This window comes from Cyrtonyx montezumae, unplaced genomic scaffold (assembly GCF_038088225.1).
Source record: "Cyrtonyx montezumae isolate F1298 unplaced genomic scaffold, pur_monq_1.0 scaffold_8, whole genome shotgun sequence".
Taxonomy (NCBI): Eukaryota; Metazoa; Chordata; class Aves; order Galliformes; family Odontophoridae; genus Cyrtonyx; species Cyrtonyx montezumae.
The window spans coordinates 17524397-17545145 of record NW_027072089.1 but is presented as its reverse complement, the minus strand read 5'-3'; the positions used below and the strand labels follow the sequence as shown (position 1 = coordinate 17545145).

General features: G+C 38.9%; 1 protein-coding gene across 1 annotated transcript in view; it reads left to right on the top strand.

Annotated features, from left to right (window-relative positions):
* ZFPM2 (zinc finger protein, FOG family member 2) overlaps positions 1-20749 on the top strand; it is a 306822-nt gene that overhangs the window by 143304 nt on the left and 142769 nt on the right. Inside the window, exon 4 of the mRNA XM_065752218.1 lies at positions 6105-6223. Coding sequence (XP_065608290.1) covers positions 6105-6223 — 119 coding nt within the window. The remainder of the gene's footprint in view (positions 1-6104; positions 6224-20749) is intronic.

Sequence of the window (20749 nt, the reverse complement as noted above, 5' to 3'; positions counted from 1 at the left end):
TTTTTCCTGAATATCTTTGTCTATTCTTTTCCTATCCTCACTTTCAGAATATTCTTCTCTTTATTGTCCATTGTAGGACAGTGCTGGTGAAGATAAGGATAGTACCTGCACTCTGCCATTTTCAGTACTAGCAGCAGGTAGGAGAGATAAACTGCTTCTGACTTTCAGTGCTATAAAGAAAGGTACAGTGAAGTGAGGGTTTTGTTACTGAAGTTGGAGAAGGTTTTTCGTGTCTCATCCTCACCTAGATTGCACAGTTCTGTGGGAGCGCTGGCGAGGTGCAGCAACATGCAGCAGGTCAGTGAGGAGGGAAGCCATGTGGCAGCTTCTCCTGCTTTGTGTCTGCTATGAAGACCTGCATCTATCTCCAGGCAGAGGAGAGCAGTGGCTTGAACCTGTGGGTTATCCTTGTGTCTGATCCAATCAGAGCCATCACTCTAAAAGGCTGTGCTGGCCTCGCTCCTTGGAATGGAAGGGACCAGAGAGGAGTGGGGCAGAGAAAGAATTGCAGGGGGATGGCCATGACTTCAGAGGAAGAAGGCTGCTCCCTTAGCAGTGTCCAGGCCTACGTCCTCTTATTTGGGGCAGCAAAACTCAATTTTGCATTTTGTTCTGGACAATGCTTGAAGTGCAATTTTTACTGCAAAGGAAATTGTAAAATTTCTTTTCAAGGTTGGCTGTGATTTAGTTTGTTACTGCTTGGATTCCATATATGCATGAGCCCTTTTAGTGAGATAGTCACAGTGGTTGCATCACAGAACATGCTTGTAGTTAAATGTCACCCCCAAACTTCCCAGATCTTCCCATTCCATAGTGACTGAGCTGATTACTGTGTAGAGAAATGTGGATTCAAGCTCATTCCTGTGCTGAATTAGGTAAAAGGATGTGTTGAATCCCTGACTGACAGAGGTGGTGATGTTAGATGGTTGGCCGTTTTCATAACATAGCTGTGTGAATTGCTCTTTTAGCCAACCCTCCTCCACAACGGCAGTGGCAACTTTCCAGTCAGTGCTGAAAAGGGGATGTGGTATTCAAGCATTAGTTCATTCATCACAAAGTGCCATGGCTTAGCACATTGAGGGTTGCTGCTTCAGACTCTCGGTTACTTGTTTTAGAGTTTTTGGCTATTGAATATGTCCTGTGGAAAGGGAGTGTTTCTTTTTTGCCACCTCCATTATGTTATCTTTTCCAGTGTAATTACAAGCTAATTCAAAGCTCTTTGTGTTAGGGTAATAGCTTCTGATTCACTGCTGTCAGCCACTACCTCTTTGTGCACTTCTAATGCTGCTTGCCCGTGCCCCTAACTCTTACCTATGAAGCACATTATTATTTTTTTTTCAGGGTAGTCTCATCAGAGACAAATCATTAATGGAACATCAAAAATATCCCATCTGTTAGAGTTACGTATGGCTAAGATCACAATTATCAAAAGTCTTTTTTTTTCTTTTTTTTTCCCCGTTCTTATCCACACAATAAATGTTGTCAGCAGGATAAGTTCACGCATCGGATAAGGTCACAATTTCATTTAGTGACAACTTCCAACAGCGTGAACTTACAAGGTTCGATTTATTAAAGAGTCAGAAAGGATAAGATCACTGCATGGCCAGCCTGATTTATCAGGGTTTGACTGGAGTACTTGAATAGAGAATGCCATATTTCAAGTTTATGTTTGAAACTGTAGTTTAGAGTGTGTTATGTCTCAGAGAGTTGAAAATTGAGGGAGGAGAATTTAGAGGAGGTATCTCAATAATGCAGTTTATGTCTGCCAAGCAAGTGGATGAGCATTTCATATTGGACATGCCTTGTTAAGGATCACATGAGTGGAAGAAGGATAGTTCTGTGCTCTCTTTGAACTGCTGTGTGCAAAAGTAAACATATTAGCTGGTTCCAGTATTAATTGCAAATTCGTTCTGTGCACATGGCAACGCTAGCAGATCTTTGGATCTGGGCTGGGCAGCATTTAAGAACTTGTGAGAGTGTTTTTCACTCGTTAGCTATGACTTCAGAGCAGTCCTTGTTTGAAACTACAGCACACACTATTTCTCTGCTGTGCAAAAATATTCATTAATGAAGCCAGGTGGCTATGCATAGGAAATATGCAAAGAAGGAGCCATTTGCTAATGCATGTCAAGTAAGCAGTCCCTAATTGTAGCAGAGAAAGAGCTTGCTCATCCTTTTTAGCTGACACCACTTAGAGAGCTATTCCTGATAAAAACAAAAACAAACAAAGCAAAACAAAAAGCCTTACTAAAGCCAAAGCTATCAGTGACTTGCTTAGAAATGTTAAACATTTATCAATCTGGTTAAAGTTATTTCTGAACGAAGTACTTCCCTTTTTCTGCCCCAAAACTCAGCTCTTCACTCACCTTCAGATATGGACTCCTCTGTTTCCTGTTCCAAAGTGTGGGCAGGTGGATGAAAGCCAGAACTCCTTTGTTCAGAAATGCTATTTACAGTTGAATTCTTCTGGTGTTCAAACTGTAGTCAAATTCTCCTAAGGGTCAAAATCTGTTGTCAGATTCACCTACACTGCGCATGAATTTTTAAAAATGATCCTGAGATTACTTTACAAAAAGGCAAGGTTAAACTAACCCTCCACCTTCTGTTTTATACTAGCCCTTTGTGACATCCCTAAGACAATATGTTAATGTCAGGAAAGAGTCCTAAATTGAGTCATTTCATTCTGGTTTTGTATCCACCAAGGTGGCCTAATATCTTAAAAGCCATGGGATGTTTTGTAGCTCTACTAGTGAGTCATGACTTGGGGCTTCTTTTACAGTGCAGCTATCATAAGTCTTTGAGTAATCACAGACTTTAAAAGTATGCTACATCAACAAGATAAGAGAAACAGCCCTCAGCACTAACAGCATTATCTTTTACCAAAATTGATTAGCCCATACTATGTGTCTCAAATATTTTGTATAAACTTACTCAGCAAGCTGGAAATAAGTGTGTTCCTGAAGGAGAAGCTGGGGAAAGAAACAAACAAATCCCTCCAAAATAATAATAAAAAAAGAAAACACTACCTCACCTGTGAAGATTCAGTGCTGGCTGAGGCTTTGCACTTCCAGCTGCCAGTGCTAGTATGGCAAAGAAATCTCAGCCACTCTTCCTGATGTAATCCGTTATCACAGTTTTGATACCATTTAACAAATATGAAATTTCAGAGGAGCAAAAGGTTGTAAATGAATGCAGGAAAGTTGAAGACTCTTTGCTCGGTGGTCAGAGGGTATTCATCAGAGGATTTTTAATAGTGACATTTGCTATCTTTCTTTTACAAACCCTTGTACCCGCCCCTGGCCTTCCCCTGCTTAGTGCAGACAAAGGATTGTATGTTGTGTTTCTACAAAAGGGATGAAGATGTGTCTGGTAGGAAAAAATAATTTAAGCAGATGATAGTAGACCTTACTTTGCTGTACTATTTTTTAAATTATCCTCCCTTACCATTACATTTTCTTTCTTCACCAATGATTTTTGGTGACGGTGATCTTCCTAAGGATCAAACTGTAACGTGCTGCACCTTTTTTGTGACCAAAACACATTTGTTTGCCAGAACACATCAGCAGGTTATTTTTTGCTACTCTTAATGTGTACATACATCCCTCATATTAAAATGGATGCTGTTAATGCTGAGTGACCATAGAGAAGCATTCTACTGATCTCTGGTATGGTGGTCTTAGTGGAAGGGAAATAGAGCTCCAGTAGAGCTCTGTGTGTTGTCATCCCATCTGCAGTGCATTTGGTGTATTAATACATACTGGAAAGTATCAATTAAACTATATCATGGGACTGTAACAAAAGAGAAAAAATTTATATTAACTTACTCAACTCTTAAATGGAGGAAAAAATACACTTTTGAAAAATAGTGGCTCATTTTTATGTCTGCCTCAAACCTGAAATACTTATCAGATATAAGATTTGTGTTATTAATCTTATTTAAAATATAAAGTGTAATGATGTGTACCTTAAAACTTAGGTAGGTTTTTGGATATCACTGGATGATCTGCCCCAAGTTTGTCGTTCTTAATCCATTAAAAGACAGGCCTGCTTGTAAATCCACAGGTACAGATAAGGAGTCACTGTTTGACTGTGTCTGAACCCTTTTCAGATGAAAAATGTCAGTGGCAGAAAGGGAGGCTGAATTATTTTTTAAAAGGGTTTTCAAAGATTCTCATGATTCCTCTGGTATCAGTTAAATGTGACATGTCCATAGACATGGCTGTTTTTTAGGGTGTAAAAGCAAGTAAATGCTACAGTTTTCATCTCTATGTAGAAGGAAAATGCTGCAGTATGTGTAAGTGATCAATTTGCCTTGTAGTACCAGAAAGACTCCTGTCTTCTGTAATTAACATACAAAGAAATATTTTAAGATTCAAAAGATTTGTGACTGTGTACCTGTGAGAAGGAAAAAAAAATGCATATATATGTATATTTCTGTTTGGATGCATATATATCACATATGTAAATGACATATAATGTAGACATAATAAGCTTTGCTGCTTACATACTGCCATTTAAGCTGTCAGAGCCCTGTCATGATGATAACTCACCGGCATACATGCAAGCTTTTGTAAACTGGTACAGCTCTATTTCCCAGATTTGTTCCAGTTTGCAAGGAGGACCTGATGCACAATTTTACATAGAGTAGTTTTGTAATCTGCAACACTCAGAGGTGAAATTTAGATTTCTGTGCTTGGAAATGGAAGCAGGAGCCAAGTCTCCCCTTTGGAAAATGGTCAAGATTAACTCAAGAGAACCTTTGCAGCCTGGCTGAGGCATAAATGCAGGCGTTCACGGGAATGGCTCATTGGGGGAAGTCTGTGGTGACTGTCTGTAAGCCAGGAGGAGTTACTCACTTCCTCAAGCCCAAGGTTAATTTCTCAGCACTTGCCAGTTCTAAATCTGGAACGAGTTTACTTCTTGCATAGTTGGACTTCCCACTGTTTGTGCAAAAGCATGGCCCTGATTAGGGGGAGAGTTGTCAAGAAGGGATGTGCTGCTGTGAACAGCAAGCATTGCTGCTGCTTGGAGGGAGGAAGAGAACTTAGCAGACAGCAGAAGGAGTGCTGCAGGGAGGGGGGGAGTTCTGCACCAGGGGCAGCAGCCTATTTGCAGCCTTTGTGCCCACCTGCAGGAAGAGCAAACCTGAGTAACAACTTGAGCAAATGTGAAATGTCTGATGAGGAAAGCACTAAGCCCTTCCCCATTACTAGGTTTCATCCGTCTTTAAGTTGGAAAACAGAATTTATATGTACTGTTTTAGAGTGTAGCTGCTATCACACTTTTAACTGTAGTATTTGTTCATAGGGAAACAGACTTCTTGAGGAAATTGCTTTGCAAAGGAGAGTTGTCCAGAGTATTTTTTTTATCCTGTAATAAAATTAACAAAACCAGAATAGTTAAAGTGAACTGAAGTAACACTTTAAGGCGTTAAAGTCCATACTTTCAAAAATAAAGTAACCTTTTGAACACGGAAGAATTAGTACACACTAAAAACTAAAATCGTTCATTACCCCTCCGTTGCTTTTACACAGTGTGTTAAAATCTTAATCTAGCAACTTAAATTATTTTGGGCCTAGCTTGAACTCTGTTCAAAATCTCTATTGTTGTAATTCTAGTAAATATTTTTAGTAGTGTCTTCAAAATCAGTGAAGTTGCTCTGGATTTTCTCACTGTGAAATATGTTTAAAAAGTATTTAGGAGCTAAATGCTTCAGAATGTGCTCTTTTGACAGTGAAATGGATCATGGAGGCTCGTGTACCAGGGGCTGTTGCACTCTCAGCTATCGTCTTCTCCCTCTTCAGCATTTTTTAAGAACTTTTTTGAATCCACTCCTCTGATTAAAATTGTCTTCAAACCTTACTGCATGAGAAAAGGGAGAAAAAAAAATGTAACCTTCCGGATTACTTTTGAATAGAATAGTAAGGGAAGAGGTTTGTTTTTCTTCTGCAAGATGATCAGATTGGTTGCTTTTTTCAGACAATCGTAATTAAATCTCATTCAAGGGATCCTCTGAATGCTATCTATACACAGCAAACACAGAAGTAGCTGCTGTCAGGGAAAGGGTAAACCCTCTAAACACCACTTTTGCTCTTTGTTTACAGGGGAACTGGAGGTTGTCCAGAAGGATGGGGAACGCAAGGTCCAGAGTCGGCAGCAGCTCCCAGTGGGGACGACGTGGGGGCCCTTCACAGGGAAGATGGATCTCAACAACAACACCTTGGTACGTAGGTGCTCCTGGGCACCTTGCTCCGTGGGGTCAGCCTGGGTCATTACGCAGTTGGAACATTTGGAAAAGAGGCCTTGTTAGCTCTCGTGGACAGTGGTATTGGGATCACTTCCAGTTAGTGCACCTATGGCAGCTGTCCACGTGGAGTTATATGGAACACAGGTTAATAATAGTAACCTTGTTATTTTACAGGAAAAAGGAAGCATTGCCTCCTTGTTTACTGAACTACACTGCTCCCTTTCAGCAGCAGTATCTGGTTTTTAGTAGCTTTTACAATTTTTGATAGCATCAATTGCTAGATATTTAATTTATATTATTGAATGACATAGAAGATAAATAGCTACACTGGTTAAAGCTAAAATTCATTAAGTCTGCCTCAATAATAAGACTATTGAACCCAGAAAGATCTCTCATCAACTTACAATTTTTTTGGAAGATATTGAAAAACATTTGACATATAATATATTCTTAATTGGTCTTTTTTAAATTATTATTTTGATTGCAGAAAGTATGTGGGCCATATCACTTATAAGTAACACTTGGCTGACCTCAGTTCCATGTGCAGAAAATCCAAGTTGTTCCTACGTATTCATTTCATTTTTGTTTGGATTGGCTTTAACCCTTAGCTTCAATATTACCTGTATATAGTTCAGATCAATTTTCCAGGAATATCTGGAAAGGTGAGCCCATAGTAAAAAAAAAAAAAAAAGGCAACAAATATTTCTAGAAAAAAGGGTTTAGGTAATTTGGGAATATACGTTGCCCCATGAAGTGCTACTAAAGAATCACTATTTCAGCTCTATCACTACATGATGTTACAGATCTTGAATAAAGCTTTAACATAAAGACCCATGGAACTATTACGCGGTCGTGTATTGCTCACATTTGGGGCAGATGTAGCTCTGCCGTAAATTGAGAAGCTGAACTTCCTAGTGTAAGTGATATCATCCTGTCACTGGAGGAACTGAGGAGTGGGGAGTGTTGAGTTGCTAAAGCAGCATCAGTGGACACATGAGAGAGGGGACATGTGGAGCTGGAAGAGAGGAGGAAGCTGAAATTCTTTCACTCTTCCCTGGAGAACCTATGCCGTTATATTTGACATCTATTTAGAAAAGCTTGCTGAATGTTTATTTCTGCAAATGCTCAGTCACCTGGATAAAGGATGCATTTTCAAAAGTACTGGATGCTGAAAGTGTCTTACACTTAGAGAAAAATGGAAAATTTGAACATCTGTCTCCATTTTCTCTTCTCCATTTCTTTCCTTTTGGTTTTATTTCTTCATTTATTTTATTCTTAGTCTTTTAGTCTACAAACATTCTCAAAATATTTTTCACAAAATCTTATTTGTGACAACTACCTACAGTTCAAATGCACTTTCTCAAATTCCACAATCACCTCTCTCATCAACTTCCATTCAACAGAAACCTTAGTACTGATGTGGCTTGAAGTCAGTCCATAGAAAACCTTAGGAACAGACAGCTTTGTGCTGTCCCTATTGCCCTGTCCCCTTCTACCACTTCCACAGGTGTATGAAACATGAAGTTAATGTTTGAGTATGGGAGATGATTGCCTTTCACTACAGAAGTTATTGTTATCAGATATCCTTAGGATCAATTTGTAACATATCAGCAATTTATTATATTAATTTCATTTCTGTATTCTGAAGCAGAGATGGAACAACTGCAATCCTTCCTGTAGGAGCTTTCTTCTCCTTCAGTTGAACAGGCATATATTAGAGTCTGTTATTAGTTTGAAAATTGGACTTAAAACATTCTGATTTTTAATGAAACTGTAGTGACAAAAGCTAACTTTTAATTTAGGTGGTTATCATGAGATGGAACAACTTTCCCAGGCTAATTCAGGGAGATGTGGGATAGAAATGTTCAGAAGGACTTCTGTCTTCACTAAGCTGGAAAGATTCTCTTTTGCATCTTGTCAGTTTAGAAAGTCTAATTTTTTTTTTTTCTGACACGATAGATTTTATTTTTGTTCTGCCTGCTATTTATTATAAACGCATTTTGTAATATGAAAAGGTTCCTGTAAACAGAAATGTAGACCTTAGCAATATTCTTTTGACCTCCATTCTCTGAGACAGTCAAAATTGAATTGGATATGGTCTTGAGTAATCTTCAAAGTTGAATCTAACTTTGAAGTTTGCTGTGCTTTAAGCAGAGTTTGGACTGGAGGTGCCTTCCACACTGAATTATTCTGTGTTTTTAAATAATGTCTCCTTTTCCCAAGTATCAGGTATTTTCTGCAGCCTTACATTTATTAATTTAAAAAGCTGTGTAAAGAAATGTAAATCCTTTGATAGACCCCTAATTTACTGTTTAAACGGCACAAACCCAGTGCCAGCTTCTACGCTTCTCCTTCAGCATTTTTTTTTCCCTTGAAATGATTCTCATCTATTCATGATCTTTCTGTTTGCTTTGCACGTTTGGTTACTTTCCTCATTGCCATACATGCTCTCTGTTGTTCATGAGGGGAGTTTGTGTTCGTTTGCTTAAGTTGTTTATTTCTGTTTTGGAAAGCTCATTTGGGTAGAGCCTTATGTCCCTAGAATTTAATCAAACTTTTATATCAGCCACTGATGTCAGGTTTAGTTCGTTTCTTAATGAGTACTTCAAACATTACATTGCTATAGACATCGAATAATCTTTGGGAAAAAAAAAAGAAAAAGCTTTCATGTGAGAGAAAAGGAAAGAAAAATACAGTGAAACTCAGGTAGGTATCACAATTCTTGCAGCTGGACTCCTCCTTGGAAAATGTGTTGGTGGTTATGCATAGGTTTTTCACCTGACTTCACTGATTTTCTGTGTTAGCAATATAGGACTGTTAGCCTCACAGGATTCATTTACCTAACAGTTACTGCTTACTTGCTGTCTTTTCACGCTGCACTTTATACAGTCAGTACTTGTAATATCCTGTGAAAGAGCTTCATATCTCAGGCATTGCTGTGGTGCTGAATAAAGACTCATTGCTGTTGGCTTAGGAGACAGAGTGAGCTAATTAATTCAGCATGGTAATTAATTGAGTCACTGTGCCAGATGTCAAATACTTTTCAGATCTTTCAAGTTTCTGTCTTGAAATATATTAACAATGTACATCTCAGAGTAGGAGAAGGTTGGGTGTCTTGAACAAAAACGATTTAAGTGCTGTTCACAGTTGCAACAGGAATAAGCACCAGTTGACTTCATCAGCAGTGCCACAGCACTGTCAGCAGATGTGATGGAGCAAGGTCCCTGTCAGGACTTCAGAATACTTAAACTCTAGTTGTTTACTTGAGAAAGCTCAATGGCTAATCATGTTCTTTAATTTTCTCATCTAAGAGTCAGCCAGTAATCGTAAATTCCAAAGTGTTCAAAACTCTTTCTTTATGAAATAACTTACCCCACTGCATCACTACTACTGAAAAAATCTGCCTACAGCCATCACAAATCTTAAGAAAGTTGCTTTTTAAGAACAAAGAATGAATCTTTGATCTCAAAAGTTTTCTAGGCATTTAATTCCTATTTCAATATGAATTTAAGAATTCCTTATATCTTTATCTAAATACTTATAAACATCTATTGATATACTTATATTTACAGTAATAAATCTCCTCTTTAGATAGTTTTAATGATCTGTTCCCATAACTATGCCAAATTGGCACAATACTCTTGCTCAGAGCTACTGGTCTTTGTACCTGTGGGCACAGTTGGACATTGTTTTCCTTCAATTTCTTTCCACTTCTACTTCCATTCTGCTGCAAGGATAGCAGTTGATAGTCCCAAGAAAAGGAAATATCAGTATTTTCATATGGAACTAAGATGGTACTTGGATGCCAGAAGGTAATGGTATTTCCCTTTTGTACTGGGCAGGTTTACTGTCATATCTACACATGACAAAAATATTTATTAATTGCCCAGCATTCCTAGAGAAATACAAGGGTTGCTATGAATGCCTCCTCTTTAATGATGTAAGCCCACAACTTCAGAGGCAGTTAGTGATGGTATGGCCATAGAGGTTGGACCTCCCCACCAATATTCCATTATATTTTGTTGCCGTATGATAGGTGGCAGTAAAGCCCTAAGAGGCTTTACTTTTCTTGATTTTTGATTTCTTGACATTTCTTGAAAGAAAGAGAAAGATTCCTTTTCAAGTCTTTTATGCTAAAAAGAGATCAGCTACATATTTCTGTCTTTTCTTGAGGTTTAGTGTGATGTCACTGTTTTGATAGACACATAAATAATTTCGTACAGGACTGTTTTTTTCAGTCTACAGTTGATATACAGATTTACAGATATTGTGACAGCATTCAGTGCTTCTCAGGAAGCAGCGCAGAACCACACGGCCTGTGATGAAGTTCAAGCTGTGGGTGATGCCATGGCTGTGGTAATGAGTAGAGGCATTTTAAGATGTGATTTCCTTTGTCGGCAGCCATCTAGTTTTTGGTGTTAATCTGTGCCCATGGCAGGATTTTGTGAAATGAAACAATGAGCTGCTGGATCCTGCCCTTATTCATGTGGTCTTGTCACAAGGAGGAGTGCATGGTGCAGGCCTGTATCATCCTGATAAGGAAAAGAGGATTCAACGTGGCTGTGACGGGAATCCGTGGGAAGAAAGTGTGCAGGGTTGGACCAGGCAAGCAATGGGATACAGCAGAGACCCTTTAATGGGATCTGGGAGGTTCAGTGCCAAAGCTACACTTTTCCTGGAAGATAGCCTCACAGAACAGTTTATTGGGTAGTGCTGTGAGGGGCTGAGGAGCCAAGGTTCAAAATGCAGTTAAGTTATTCATTCGCTAATCTGCAGCTGGTCACTGCAGGTCAAAAACCTCATATCTGTAGTAGCCAGCAACTTTTAATCTCCAGAGTTGCAGTGTGAGAGTTCACTGGGCACTTGGTTGAGGTTCTGTGTGGCTAGGCTGTGCTAGGCTGGTCTTGTTTAAGCACAGAAATGTGTAAGGTGGGTTTTGTCTTTAGACATTTACCAGCAAATGGGGATGCTGGCTCTTATTAGCACAGTCACTTCTATGTATCATTACCAAAAATAGTGTATTGAGTCACAAGCCATGATTCTAGTCTTTAGTGTACTGGTTTCATACCTGTGACATCAAGTGACTACAAAAGTATTTCTTTCAGTTTTTTACTGTTATTACTGAGAGGTTATACATGTTTTAAACTGTAGTTTGGAAGCACTATAGCTTCTTTCCCAAATACCGGGAGACTTTAATGTAACAATATTTCTGAACAGCAAATCACATTTCACTTATGGTGGAGTATTTCTGTGCAGTGCAAGCATCACTGCCAGCTACTTCAAACAGTATGAACTTAATTAAAAATCCGCGATACGTTGATATGACATGGAAACCCATATGACCATCATCAGTGAACTATGAGAACATTCCCTCACATTCCCAAACCATTTATAAGATACCCTCCCCTTATTTAAAGCCATGTAGCTGAGGGGAAGGTAATGGCAGAATATTTTCTTTGAAACTTGTATCTGTAGCCATTTTTAGCCATTTTTAAAAGCAAACAAACAAGGAAACGTAAAAAACAGCAGTTGTTTCTGTTCCTTTATTGACATTTATTTAACAGAGCTAATTTAAAACATGTTGCTAATATGATAGCAAGATATGGTAGTGATCTGAATAAACACTGTTCTTGAAAAGTCAAAAGAGGTTTCTCAAGCTTGAGAAAGTGGTTTCCAGAATGCTGAGGGATGATAAAAAGCGCATTCCTTGCAAAAAGAATTGGACATTATGATCACACACCTCTGTCTAAATTCTGTTAGCACACTGTTATTAATTCCATTATTAACATGGCCTTAAATTTAAGATACTACATCTCTGAGAGGCATGCAAATATGTTTGTTTTCTGTTTTTGTTTTTGTTTTTAAACAAAACAAGGAGACAGGATTGAAATGCATCATTCGTTTTTATTTCTTTATAGCTGAATCTACTATTTCAGAAATTGAGTATTATGTAGGGGATTTTTACTTAAAATCACTTCTTTTAAACTTCTTTCCTGGTCTGAAGTTCTTTCTTAAAACTACACCTGCCCATGGTTGACATCTGTTTATTAAAACAACAGAACTGTACATGTATTGAAAACCATGACTGGTCACTTTGGAAGGTTTTAGAAAACAATCCAGTTACTTGGTACTTGCTATAAGCACGTCCATTAAGCAGACATTATCCTAATACTCTCCTAATTAAGTAGTAGATACTACCAATTATTCTCATTAAACTGAGAGAAAACTCAATAAGTTTGTTGTCCCATTTCAGCAAGTTTATTTCAGTAGGGTGGTGCTTCTCAAAGAGGGATGCATCCCGGAGAGGATTGCCTGGGAGCTGCTGAGAGCTGAGTGGGGAAGAGATGGGGCAGAGGCAGGAATGCAGGGCAGAAAAGGGAGAGAGAAATTCAGGTCAAAAGAAACAGAGGGAGACAGCAGCTATGAGTGCCAGGCTCTTCTGCTTTGGGATGTGGAAAAAAGCAGAGAGAAGACAAATTGCAGCATACACGGCGCTGTTAAACTGGGTTACATGTTGAATTTAGAGAGCACCACTGCAACAACCTGTGAGTAGGGAGGTGTTCTTGTGCTCATCTAGTCTGCTCCTCTCTGTACCACAGGCTTTACTCCTTAACCATTTATTTTGCTATTGTTGATTTTGCAAAATTTGTAACACAACTTTTCGAATGGAGTGCAGGCCTATTTAGAAAGTTTGGATGAGAGGAGGAACTGACTTTGCTCCTTTGAAAGTGGTTCATATAGCTCAGTACACTAAATATCTAACAGGTACAGTTCAACATTCATGTTTATGATGAGGATATGTAATCCTCTGAGGAATGTTTTTAAATTCATACTTTTTATAATGATATTTCTTCTCTTTTATGAAGCATGTGTATTAGTATAGACTAAACAGACATAAAATGTCAGATTTAAATATTCAGCAGTTTTTGAAATAACTTTGTTCTCACTAGACGTTAAGATCTTTTTTTTTTTTTCTTTTGTCACTGAACCAAAATTCAGTTTCTAAAATGTTGATACATTTTTTCAGTAGTTTTACATCCATAGAACAAGTGCAGGAAAATCTAGCTGCAGCATTTTAGTGGAATGTAAAGCTGTGAAGATGTTTGTATCTCCAAAAATACATGCATTGTTAAGCCAAAAATTTTGTACTTAAGAGGGACTCTGAGCTGAAAGATTTGCAGGCTTATGTTCTCTCATTGATGATTATAAAGATAAAATACCTTGGATACTCCTGGCTTCCTCTGGGGAAAATACATAAAGCTATGCCTGCCCATGTAGTTGTCTTTAGCATACGTTGCTAATGGAGGACAGCACTGTGATGCTGTTGTGCATAGATTCATAGATAAATTTGGTTGGAAAGGACCTACAAGATAATCTAGTCCAACCATCCTCCTATCACCATCCCTACCCACTGACCTACTAAATCAAATCCCTTAGCACCTCCTCTAAACACTTCTTGAACAGCGCTAGGGATGGTGCCATGGAACTGTGACAGCACTTGAGAGAACCTTGATGAGTGCATTCCATGCAACATGTGGAAGTAAAGTGGGCAGTTATTTGGAATTGAGAGTGCTGTAGATGAAATTCTAGTGTGAGGAAAAAATTCTCCGTTTATAGGTCTCAGAATTGTGCTACTGGAAATGCAGACCACAATATCACTGCCTCTCACGTACCTTATCATTGTAGCAATTACAAGATTTGAAATTATTGTTTGTCCTAATGTAAGACTTTGAGTAAAGGAATAGACCTGTTGTTTCAATGAAGATGATGTCCACTTGCAGCTCACTTCAGCTCTGGTTCCCTTTCTCTCTGAAAAGGCTTCAGAAGAATAGCCTATACATTTGTAAGATTGATTGAAAAAAAAAAAAAGTAGTTATTTAATTGTTAGCCAAACACATTTTGTGGAAGTATTTCTTTGAAGTTTTGAATATAAAAAAATATAGAGCAAGTACAGTTAGCACAGTATGTATATTCTTTATATACACAAACATACATTTATAAGTACATGAAAATATACATGTATAAATTTATGCATGCATATGTTGGTGTTTGCAAGCATATGAAAGACAGCACATTCTATTACGGAGAAAACTCCTCTATTAGTTCCTATAAACAGAGATACATTTGAGATACTGACATTTTGCTTAACTTTCTGCTCAGCTACAGCTGCTTCCTAATGATGCTGTAGTATCACATAGCCAGTAGCAAAACTTGTCCTTTCCCAGATGCAGCAGATCTCCTTTCTATCACTAAAGTATGGGCAATACAATGCTTGTATTGAGCATAAGTGTGTAAGGGCTGGCTGAGGTTTGTAAACATCCCAGGCCCACAGAGGCTCCACAGGCTCCAGGAGCACTGCAGAGACATCAGGCTGCAGCCCTTAGGGCTCTGCTGGGACACGAGCAGGAGGCACCAACATTGGGCATCCATCCCTGTTCTCCTGGGATGGATCCCAGCCACATGCAGCAGTGGGATTTACAAATTGTTTTACATTCATTCATCTCCTGTTTTAAACAATTTAGAATTAATAAAATTTTGCCCAGTGTTTTTTTTTTTTTTTAACTAATGCATTTCATGCATTTCACAGACTAAAGAGGAAAATATTTCAATGTAGGAACAAAAATGTTTAAAAGCCTTAAATATAGATACAGTCATGTGTTTTCTTGTTGTTTTTATTTATTTATTTATAATTTGAGCTCCTTAGGGAACAATTATGCTTTAAATAGAGAAAATAATGCCTTTTTTTTTTTTTTTTTCTGTGAGCTGCAGGGGAAGGACAGCAGAATACTACTGATGCATTTAGAATAAACTACATAGCATTTGAGATATCATCACAGTTTTTGCATATTATTCACTCTGAGAGAACGGCATAATTTAAAATGTCGCTGTCACAGATCAATATTTTCCATCTTTTTTGACATTTCATTTTAATATATGCCTGAAAAAAGTAGAAAATATTTTTGAATAAAAGCTTCATCTACGTTAGTCATTATTATTTATGCTTTTATTTATAAACACCTCTTCAGTTAACACTTTCTGCCAAGATTTTTTTCCTCTTTGAGCTGTGTGGTTGCACGTGGACGTCTCCAAGCTGGAGGAGGAGTGACCACACTTTCTAAAAGACGAAGCTGGCACTCATGCCATGTGTGAGGACACAGAGACAAGCCGGGGGAGCCGAAGGAGGTGTGCTCGGCACAGGGAGGTGACGAAGGGTTCTTCCCTCTCTCTCCCTTCTGCAAGCTGTTGTCCTCACTTTGGGAAGAAAACTGGGACAGATTAGCATAAAGGGAAGAGAGCAGTGAAGCAGCAAACATTAGGTCCAAAATATCTTGCTCTCTGGTGTGTTTGATTAAGCTTGGGCTGGACCAATGGGAGAAGTGTAGGTGCAGAAGGCACAGAGCGGGTGACCCATGGCTACTGGCATCATGCTGTAGGGAGGTGGCTGCAGCCAGCCTGTCTGCGTGGCTGTTCAGTGAATCTTCTGGTAGCTGACATCTCTCAAATTTGGCTTCCAAAGGCCTGAATTAGACCCACTTTTGCAGGAAATGGCAGATGGGACATTATGGCAAGTGACAGAGTTGGTCACACGGTGGAGGATCCCTTTTCAAAATGTAATTGAAATATAACAAGGGCTTGCTGGGAGATAAGAAAGTGAGCCTCTGTTTCTTTGGCATGTCCCTCATTCACTTCCTGCAGGTTGTTTTCTAAGAATGTTTCCCCTCCTTCTCCAATTTGCTAATAGAAGTTAGGATTAACATGCTGCAAACAACCCAACTTTAAATTAATCTTTTTTTTTTTCAGTGCCTTTTTTCAGTTTTACATTGGACTTTGCTTTTAAGTGTTCTGTACTCTTTTCTTAAGTCTGTTTTCTGAGGATCAGTGTCTCAGGTTTCTGTGTCAGAGATGTGAGAAGAGAGCAGTGGCATTGCATTCTCAGGATGCCAAACGTGTGCACTTTGATCTGGCGCTCAGCGTGCCTCAGGGAGTAAGCTGCATCTTGATTTCTGTAGTCAGCCACCCGCTATCAGGTACCAGGGCCCCGATTAGGCAGGCAGAAAAACAGCAAACACACCGTGGGCTGGATGTGGAAACCTTTGTGAGGAGGCTGTTGGCATCAGCAGTGTCCTCAGCACTTGTTCTGTGGTGGAGTTTCTAGGGCAGAAAATGCCCCTAACACTCAGTAATGACCACAGGTACCTTTGCGCACTGATTTTAAAGCTCTCCCCTCCATGGTTAACATTTCATTGCAGAATGGAAAATGAAAAGGATATCCATGTTTTGAGAACTTGACCTCTTGCAAATGTGAGAGCACTTAGAGTGCCTGTTCCTCCTTAACATTCCTCGCATGCCCTCTTCCAAGCCAGTTGCTAGCACTTGGTGCAATGCTGGAGTGGCTTTGTAGTTGCACCTGTGCTGCTTGCTCTGCCTGTGGCATTCGGGCACCCATGGGGTGAAACAGCCTCTCTGAACTTCAGTAAGTTGTCATTCATCCCAAAGGCACTCGAATGGAGTCTCATTCTTTATTCACTGAAACTCCTGTAACTTTGAGGTCTCCTGAACTCCTCAGAAGTACAAGTGTGGTATTGTCAGAGTTCTCTGTGTCTCCCTGGCTGCTCTGTGGGACCTGCAGAATGGTCTGGGATAGCTGTGAGGTGTGGGGAAGCTTGGGTCTGGCCTTCAGTGCCATCCCCACAGCCTCACAGTATTCAGCCACACGAGAGCTGCAGAAGCAATCAGCATTGATGGTATTGTGTCAAAATTATTGGGTTAACAAGGATTCTTCAAGTTATTTTTACAGACAACATGTGAAGTATGCGAATCTGACAAGGTATTTGAGATCACAGTTTACCGGCCTGCATGTCGATTCTCACTGGTCGTTTCCACCTACGGTCATTGAAAAAATACAAAGGGAATGTAAAGCAACTGGAAATTTTAAGTGCCAATTAGTGTGTTAGGACTGCAGCTCGCACAGCACTGAGCACCAGCAGGTGCTGAGCACCCCAGTCTTTCATTCAGAGCACTGGGGCTGAGGGATGCCTAGCATTTCATGACACTGAACACCACCAGTACAGGCTCTGTAGAAGATAAATATTTCTTATTTTATTTGACCTTGGAGATGGAACTGGTTTGATAGGGTTAAGGTCAATGAGTATATTATTTTTAGATGAGATACAGAGTACGTGGATGGTTCTGCTTTATTTTAGTGTGTTAACATCTGGCAGCATTCTGTGTTCCATATGCTGCTGATTGTCCTGATACATTCATCTTCAGCGATCATCAAAAAGATTTTAGTGCTCTGGAGTTAATCACACATTTGAGAAGACAAATACATGAAGACAAGTGGAAAAGCAGTGTGTGGGTTTTTGTGCATAAGATTGAGATTTGGGTAATCTTGTCAAGTGCTCAATTAATTTAGAAAAGAAATATTTTTAAAATTGATTTAATTAGTTAATATTTGTAAGAACTGTGAGGATGAAAAACAGCAAATTAGAGCTTGATATTGTTATCACAACAGACATAGAGAAACTGATTGTGCCCTTTTATTTCCAAATGTGGCACACTTATTTCTTCTGAGAATGAATAGTTAAAGGAGTTTTAGCTCTGAATCTTTTTCCTCTGTGTTATTTTTGCATAGCTTTTCTGTGTGAAAGTTTAGCTATGCTTGTGCTATTTCATTACAAAAATCACACACAACTATCAACTGACTTTTTTTTCGTATACCAATGTTTTCAGTTTTCCTAGGCTGATAGCATTTTTTCCAGGGCTATCAATTACTATTTTCATTTTATGCTGTTTTGGCCTTACATGCTAGCAGCTTCAGGGGAGGAAGATTTAAGAGTTTCAAAGGGAATCTGCCACAACATAGCAGGTGTTCCCTTTACAGTACCTCCTTCTTTCTGAAAATGTAGAAAGGCTGCCGAGAACAGAATGAACAGGGAAGCAACAATCAAGCTAAGCAGCATGTCTATCAGCCTCTCCCTTGTGTTGTTTGCCCCAGCCTGTGCTCCTCTCTAGGAGAGCTGGCTGTGGGGCTACCCTTATATCTGCAAAGGAGAATTCAACTAAGGAAACAACCACACAGTCCGAAGTCCAGAAGGGTGACACTTTGCTGCCCATACCTCTTGAAAGACACCCCCTTGCAGCCCACTCCCCAGCCACAGGGGGAACACCATGAAATCAGCTGTGGCTGTGGCTCTTTAGTGAAAGCCAGGGAGCAGGATCTGCCCACACAGCACTGTGCAGGACGTCTGGCCAAGATAATATGTTAGAAAAGCAGCAGGAAGGCTGAAGTGGCAGTTTGCCACAAAACAGAAGATAGAAAACAAACCACAGTAGCAATGTTGCTACTCAGTATTTCTTTCTTATTTGAATATCCATCATTTAAAATAAAAGATAAAAAATAAAGGCAGTGAAATCTCTTAGGGCACATCCCATATCGCTATCCACTATTGAGATAAAACTTGTTTTATTTTATCATGCACAAATTTGTTTAAATCTTAGCAGTGACCACTCTTCCTGTTGCCAATATCTATTAATGATAATTACTTCAAATACAATACTTGCTCAGTGATAGCATCACATCATGGTGAGGAAGATTGTGATCTTATCTAAACCTATTCTGTTTAACTCTGACACTCCTTCTATTATAGTAGGGCCTTGATAAGATCATGCCTGTTAGGATCAGACATTAGTTGGAATCAATATTTGAAAATGTGCCTGTTTTTGCTTAATAGCAAAGTTAGTGTGAGGGTCAGAGTGAGATCATTTGTTGGATGAGATTGTACAGCTTCGTCTCGTAACGGAAATGTGTTCTTTACTTCAGCTGCTGGTGAAAAGTGAAACAAGGGCTCCTTGAAAACTGTACTGCTTCACTAATAATCTCCGTAATATACAATCATGATATTTAACATCAGTAGTGGTGCAGCCATGTTGAGGTTCTAATCAGGAACTGATGCTCCTTTGTGCTAGACTCCGTCTGAACCTGAAACTAAGAGGACTAGCTGCTAGACCTCTGCTAGCTTAGGTCCTGGGCTTAGACCAGCCCTGAATACAATAGTAACAAGCAAGTGTGGGAGGCAAAAGTTAAAGTGGAGATTATGAAGATTAGTTTAATAAACAGCAATTACATCACAGTAAAGCAGCAGATGTGAGCTTTACAGACATGCTGAGTGAGAAAGTCAGCAAGTTTGCAGATGATTTCAAGGAATTCATTCATTCATCCACTTTTATAGTGGAAGAAAATGTAAAAAATTGGAAACATTGATTTAGATGGGAATTTTAGAACTCATTGACTGATAAAGAAAGATATAATCTAGATCAGTGATGATGAACCTTTTTAGTGCCCAGTGCCAAACTTATTTTCAAGAGCTCAGAAGTTCCTGTGCTGCCAACAGAAATCTTTCAATGACAAACTTGTTACCCGTGCCAGCAGTTTACGGTTACTGGTGGGGGTGAACAATAAGAAAACACAGAGTGTCATAAATGCTATTTCGCTGAACAATATGGTTACTGTTTCTGTAGGATTTTTCAGGTTTGGGTCAGGGAGACCAAATGCCCATGGATATGTGTGTGGATTGTTTGAGAGCTTTAATGCCACTTTCTGGCACTACATGAATGTTTTCTCTATCATAAATGAAAAAGTTGAACAGCATAAATTATAAGCTAAGAACTTAGTAGTCATATTAGCAATTGTTTTTATCATTTCACTACAAAATAGGAGTGCCACTAGTTCTGTGGCTCAGGTTGGAATCGAAGAACTTCATGTGTCATGTATAGCTCACTGTACTATGGAAGTAGCTGGATTGCTCTGGACTGCTCTAGAAAGAATGACTACAAGAGATATTTTAATAGATCTCTTAAATCACTGCAGTGCAGCATAAAAACAAGTTTGGAGATTTCCATGTTTTTGCATGAAATGAGCTTCTTGTTTGGATGCCCGTATCTGTACTTAGATGAACCTCTAGTACTGTGCCCAGCAATGTGCTAAGACCTATGCTGGGTTTACCAATCATGTCAATTTTAGTAATGTCGCTCATTACTGAGTTTCTCATCATAAACTCTAACTTGTGGTTTGAATTAGATTTCCTTTACTGTTAACAGCTCGATTACAATTCTTCACATTTGACACACCAATCTAAATTTATAACACTGTTCTGAGAGATTCACATTTTCCAGACAACAGTGGTACTTTTCATTAGACGAAGTCAGAAAGTTTCTGATATAAAACAAAATAAGTATAATGTCACATACCCCTCTAATTATGTATGTTATGTCAGTACCACTATCACATATGTGCCAACTGGTAGTTATAAAGAGGTGTAACTGTAATTTATGTTTCTTCAAGCACAAAAATAAGTGGAATGACAAATGAATAAATCATTGCACCAGTGTTAACAGTAAAAGCATGACTGAATTCACTATCACCATATTGCTTTTCAAGTCAAATAAATGCTATTGCTTACTCTTTCAGTATAATCATATGTGAAAACTCTGAATTGAAAA